Source organism: Cupressus sempervirens, chromosome 10, assembly GCF_028749045.1.
Source record: "Cupressus sempervirens isolate cs-2001-9-10 chromosome 10, ASM2874904v1, whole genome shotgun sequence".
NCBI lineage: Eukaryota > Viridiplantae > Streptophyta > Pinopsida > Cupressales > Cupressaceae > Cupressus > Cupressus sempervirens.
Window position 1 is genome coordinate 766836104 of NC_143127.1, and position 7103 is coordinate 766843206.

Genomic DNA, 7103 nt, shown 5'->3' on the forward strand with positions numbered 1-7103 from the left:
AAGCTTCAATTTCCAATAATTTTGATGTAAGTTATGCTCAACACACGAACAAGTACCAAAATTTCAAGATGTAGTCTATTCACTAATTCATTACAAAAAAAAAATCATCATAAAATTTTAAAAAAAATACACAACTTCTAGATATGACTCTGAACTATCATCCTACCAAAGGGATATGCAAAATGCTAAATATAACTATGTCTTTGTGTTGCACACAAAAATGGCTATGTTATGTTTTCTATAAGAATTAGGAACTATTTTTCATGTGTGCAAGGTTTTACCTACTTAACCTTATCCATTTGTAAAAACTCTAGTAGTTTAGAAAGTAGATTCATAGTACTACAATTTGTATGTTTTATGCATCTTGTCATTTTTAGTGGATGACTCTCAAATTTCTCATCCAAGTTTAGGTTTACCTGATTTTAGAAAAAAGGTGTACACTTATACCCCCCTTTTTGTACACCATCTTGGTGCACACACCCTTAGCTCATATAAAAATTGACACCTAAGGGAACTATGACTAGACCGAGCATTAGGGAAACTAAGCCAAGCATTAGCCAAACTACAAGCATTATCAAGCTCCTAGTACATGTCAAGCTCCTATTGCATGTTGAGCATAGTGAATATCGAGCAATAGAAGATGTCAAGCTCCTAATACATGTTGAGCACTCAAAAGGTGCCAAGCTCCAATAATGATTGAGCCCCTACAATGACTGAGCTCCTTGGCCATAACTACACCTTTCAGCGATCGAGAAACATTGTTTGGTGACCAAGTCCATAACTCCTAGCCAAAATACATCCAACATGCAAGATTGATAAAAACCCAAGGATGCTCCTACATCACTTTGACATCATTAAGCTTTGTTTATACTTTCTCCTAAAATTAAAATATTTTTGCATTCTTGACACATTGACAGTCCTCCTTGGTTTTCCATCTTATAATAGACTTTTTCACTCCATCTATGATTTTTCTTCTCATTAATTTATCATATGCTTTTCTATGATATCAATTTTTAGTTGTAACTTATTTTCCCTTTTATTTATCCTGGTGCATATCCTAAACTTCTTTTGGATTGCACAAACATTCAATGAATGGATACTTTGAAGCCCATTCTATTTGAAAATTGGTTATCGATAGATGCCAATTCCAACGGTTTTTTTTTCCATTTAGCATTACTTTTTTCTTTGTAAATCCTTTTTCCCTTTCTTGCCAATGCACCATCACCATCTTTGGAATTTTCATCCAAGTTGATTATATGAATATTGTTATGGCTTCTTTAGGCATTCACCTCAAGATCTTGGCTACTCTATGTATTTACTTGAAGATCTTCTTCAAGTTCATTATGGTAATAGATATCAGGTTTTCTAACTTCTTGAATATGTGGGAGAGACACTAAGAGTGGATGAGAATCTTGTAAATATACTTGTTATGTTTTATCTTCCAAATTTTGGCCACTTAAATATGATGAAAAGGTTCTATGAGTGTGTTTGGGTGGTCTTTCTTGGTTTCTACCACATGTAGAACTATTAAACTTGTTCATGTTTAACATCTCCAAAGAAATATATGTTGCCAAAAAAATCAACATGTTGAAGAAGTGATAGACAACTATGGCATATATTTACCTACACTAAAATATATAGATGTCCTATAAGGTCTCCCTGTTTAGTGGGTGACTCAGTGGTCACTAGTCCCAGCTGATAACTAGCCATTAATAGTCTAACTTGTACCTACTAAATAAGAACAAACTAAAATTACAAAGCCTAGACACGTAGGGGTCTAAGTTACTCACCCTTACCTCAATTGTAATTGCCACTGACCCAGTTCAAGAAATTGAGACTTCACTATCGATTGAAAATCAATGAACCTACTATTCTATAAATATATTTATACCAAACCTTTTGGGAAATTTTCATGGGAATATTATAGAATATACAAAATATTTGGTGAAGCCTACATAATAATAAAAATGTCTTATATAATTTCCAAGGTGATTATGGTTTTTCCAATATGTGACCATGCATATTATAGTTGGAAAGATTGCATTAGTGTGGGACACATGTCTGCAAAATTGTGTGGTGAATGTTGCCCCTCTCCCAAAGAAACCTTTCAAAACCATGGGTAAATTAAGGTCATCAAAAAAATTCCCTTGGAAATCATAGGCGAATGTAGTTAATATGTCATGTGCAAATAATAATTTTGATTGGTTATATTGCATGAAAAGGAGAGTCAATGGCATAAATCCTGCAATGATGGGCCTAGGGTTTTGACCTTTTTTTGTAAATTTTGGGTGACATGCCTTGCTATATATGTGGGAAAAATTGTAACATCGATGTATATCAATGTGTGAAATTTTTTAATTGGTGAATATTCACCACTAAAGTAAACCCTGGTGTGTGTTAGCCACTCTTTTCTTGTGTGTATACCTTATGTCTATGACTAGCTTGTTATCTCTATGAGCACAATGGGTTAAGCCTACAAGTTCCATAGTTTTAGGAGATGTTTCTAACTATAACAATACTGGGGACTGATGAACAATTAGTAAATTCCTCCATCAACAAGATATGGAGCTTTTATGCTCACTCTTTTTGTTGCATACATATTTGATGTATACATGTATATGATGTTCTAGGTATTAATATTGATATAGCCTTCTATGGTTATTCTTTACTTGTACGTCACTATTTTTTAATCAAGTGGATGATTCTTCTATATTTATATATACCTAAATTTCCTTGGTGTAGATCTATATTTTATTTAATTCCATACATGGGTGTTCATATCCCTACTATTTTATTGTTCAAAAAATCTTATCCTTTACATGTTTTACCAACAATGACTGCCAATTTAAGCCTATACTTAACTCAAGTGGATGGTAAAATTTTTTTTAAATTTTCTAATAGTCTTTAGGCCCATCATATCATAGAATTCATTAATACTTTTTCAATACATTTTGAATAGCATCAATTAGATAGTCAATTCAAAGCTTATGGCTTTTAGAATAGAGTCCATATGAAGTCGATTGTAATGTCATATGACCTAGAATAAATTTTCATATAAGACCAATGTGTGGATCTTATGGGAAGTACATTATCACCACATACCTATTTCTAGCTCATATGGAAAGTATTTGGTATTTTGAGACTAATTCAAGTGTATTGTACAATACTCTACTAGCATTTTATTTCCTATTTTCTCATATTAGAAATAGTACACTTTTATCCATCCTCCAAAAAATGTAAAATGGTTTTGGATACCCTATTTCATGTAGAAACCATCTCATCCATAATAGGTCAGATTTGTGCTCATTTGTGAATGCTTAACCCCATTTACATGTAAATTTAGTGTTTTGAAATTCCATATCATGTTAAATGAAACTGTGTGGTTTAAAAGAACGTCTTTTTTTTGATAGATATAGTAATATCTACCTCTTACACTATGTGAGTGGTGTCCCACTCTCATTTTATTAATCTCAAAATGTGTGTTGTCCATTCTAAGTGTGTCGTTTATAACTTGGGAATCTTTGGAAGTATTAGAAAGACTTCTTGTTGTATGTAAGAACATGTGATTATTGCATGTTCCTTGAGTTTGTATCTTGTTTAGATATTTAATTTTCACACTTAGTGACTTGATCATCATGTGCATTAACTTATTATTAAGAAAAAAGTTATTACGTGCATATTTTATCCTTTTTGTCCAAGGCTTCCCAAATAGGGCATTACAAGAAAAGAAAAGGTAGAGTGACTCCATAAGTACGTTTTTCACAAATATTTTCTAGAAGATATGAAAATTAAAGTAAGAACATAGATGAGGATTTAGCCATCCCTAGAAAAAATTAATATGATATAACCGTTATAAACATAGCCCCTAAATAGATCCCTAGTTGTAGATATTGAAGATTGGAGAGTTTTCATAAAGAAAGAAGATTTCATATAAGAATGAAGATGGATTTTTTGGTGAAGTTATAAAAACTTGGACATAAAGAAGGGTCATCTAGGATAAGAAATTTCCTTGAATAGGAAATATTGGTTTCTAAGGAAGGTGGAGATATGAAAATGTAAAGTATGTATAATTGAAGAGAATAGAGCACAATCCATAATCAACAATCAACAATTAGAGACCAAATGAAGTTGATAGGGGTAGATATGAAAGAGGATGTAGGCATCAACCTCTTTAAAGAAACTCTATAACATGTTCATCGTGAAGTACCTAATAAGAAGCATTTCCATTGTGATCATAACATTTGATTTAAAATCATTATATTTCCCCCTAAATCGTAGACTTGGATTATTGGTTCTAGATTTTCTATAATTTAAATCTTATAATATAAATATAATTTGTTATCACACTAGTCTTTGATGATAAATAAAATAGAATTAATATTAATATCATTTTTCAATAAAATGAGTAATATTGATCTTTATTTTTTCTATAATTTCATTTTAAATCAAATTTGTAAAAACACTTTTGTGTACTAAAAGTTGACAAAGACTGTCAAAAAAAGAGCCACATAGTAGCTTGTGGAACCACAACTTATTTCATGACCCTTTATGATTTGAAATCTTGATTTTTATTCTAAGTGTAGCTCCTCAAAAAATTATTTTAATTCTACCATTCCTCCATAGTAAAAAAATTTACATTAATCCATTAGAATTGTTTTTTATTTTAACAACAAATATACTTCAATAATGAGATAGACATCATTATATAAACAATTAAATAATGCAATACTATAAAATTATAATCAAATTTATTGTATTTATTTTTGTTATACGTTGGCCTATTTTTAATATTTTTATAATAAATATATACACATTGAAATTTTGATAGAGCATTTGTGCATGCCATTACCTTCGAAAAGATTTTATTGCTATTTGTATTCTGGTCTCTTCCTCTTTTTGTGAAGTTCTTTCGCTACAGTTTCCTTTCGAGTAAAGAGTATTGCTGAGGTAATAGAAAATTGCCCTATAAAAATTGTAGACTTATACCACCTACGAAGGAAGTTATATCCTGCTGAGAATCAATTGATGTTTGTGAGTACAACGATTGATTCCAAAATAGAAAGTTCTTGGGTTTCTAAATTCAAAAATTAATAAAGAAGGGCGTAAATGAGCAAAAAGGTTGTCTAGGGGTGCTCTAAACGGAATGATTCCAAGAAATAGCTGTACAAAAAGACTTTTCGAATCCAGCAATAGTTCTTGGCTATAAATCTAGGCTTGTAATCTAGGCTTGTAATCTTCTTGTCTCTTTGAACGCTCTGTCTTTGGAGTTTTGGATTGAAGTTTTAAAATAGGAAGGAATAATCATGGAGTTGTTGAGGGATGTTTTTGGGCGTGGGGAGGTTGATATATGTACTGTAATTGAAAATGCCATTTCAGTTGCAGCTTCTCATTGCCCTCAAGAATTAATGACTAGGAGGGAGAGAATTGCTCAGAGATTGTACTCACCTAGGTTTGCTAGGTGTGGAGAATGCAATGCATTGACATTGGCATTGGCAGGTGATAATATAAAAGGAAAACGAGGAGTGTTTGTTCCAAGATGTGAAGGGCACCAAGAAAAACAGGAGATTCCTAAGGAGAGAAAAAATCTCAAGGAGAGAAAGAAGGCTAGTAATTACACTTTTGATGAGGCTGAAACCCTTATAGAGGAAATAGAGGAGGAGATAGCTATTGTCAGAGAAGTTGAGAGGATCAAAGAAATCTTGTTACACCCTGAGGAGTCGCCAAATCAAGTGCATGAGTGTCTAAGGAGATTGGAGTTGATGCAACTCTCTGTAGAGACTCTTGAGGTGACTAAAATTGGGAGGGTGGTGAATAGATTAAGAAGACATCATTTGCAACAAGTCCGTTCCATAGTTGAGAAGCTTGTCTCCTATTGGAAAGAGCTTGTTGACATATGGAGAGAGACTTTTTCTCCAGTAGACTCATCTGTTGAGTATGTTTGTCCAAAAGATGTCAAAGATGACCATAATGGTTTACTTTCTCTCCCATTTGATCAGGGTGCCCTCTTACTAACTAGGACTCTATCAATAGACATGCATGAGATCTTTGTTGGAATGGATGATGATGGAAATGTTCAAGATATTGATGCAAATGTAAATGAACAAGTGTTCATTAAATCACATTTACAGAAGCAGAAGAACAACAATAGCAATAGAACTTCAAAGAATACACCAACTCATGCATTTGGATCTTTTGTGCGAGTTATGAGGCCATCTGCAAGACACAAACCAAACAAACATAGAGATCTAGCGCCAGCCAAAAATCCTACTTGTGTCCAATCCCAAAATGATTATGTGAAGTGTGAAAGGGGTAAGAGAAAGCTTCATGAAGAATACCAACAAGTAGAGAAAGCAAAGAAGCGAAGGACTACTAAACTAATGAAGGTGGAAGACATTCCTGAAAGTGGACACAAACTCATAAAGCCGCTCAAAACCAAACGAGGATCACATAATCCACAATGATTTGAAAATTGTAAATAGAAATACTAAAGGGCTCAGTGTGCATGTAATCTCTTGAGAAAAAACTATTATATACTTATCTGTGTTTGATTTTTGGTTTATTTATATTCGTCAGAATTTGTTTTAATATGAGAAAACTGAGTGAATAACATATGAAACTAATTATTTTTATTTAATAAATATCAGAAACTAGATTGTTAACATCCGATGTTTGATTAATTAATTTTATTTTGACATTTGATTTAATGTTAACTTATGACACCTAATCTAACAAACAAATGAATGAATCAAATAAACAATATAAAATATAAAATTGTAACATAAAAATAACTATATCTATCTATCTAGAACATATAATAAAAAAAAAAGATTTCAACAATTAATATATCTTATTATAAATTATACTTTCACCAGTCAATATAATTAATATACTTGTTATGCTAAAATAATTATAAGCAAATTTGACTTCAATTATATGCTCACGATTTTGGTATTGGTTTAAAAATTAATCTGCAACAACTCTTTAGTAACTACACATTTAGTCACTGATTATTGACCAATCAATGTTTTAATTAAGAACAGTTGTTCCTTATATTTGTGTCTGAAATTGTTTACACAGTTGGCTTGAGTTACCGGACTATTATT

At 31.8% G+C, this 7103-nt stretch overlaps 1 protein-coding gene across 1 annotated transcript; it reads left to right on the forward strand.

Moving 5' to 3' along the window:
* Nucleotides 1-5303: 5303 nt before the first annotated feature.
* LOC149536115 (putative mediator of RNA polymerase II transcription subunit 26b) lies at nucleotides 5304-6461 on the forward strand. Its single transcript, XM_089806233.1, has one exon. The coding sequence runs from the start codon at nucleotides 5304-5306 to the stop codon at nucleotides 6459-6461; it is 1158 nt and encodes a 385-aa protein (XP_089662359.1).
* Nucleotides 6462-7103: the final 642 nt, after the last annotated feature.

Coding starts and splice junctions, on each gene's coding strand:
- LOC149536115 (XM_089806233.1), top strand. CDS start 5,304: ATGGAGTTGTTGAGGGATGTTTTTGGGCGTGGGGAGGTTGATATATGT.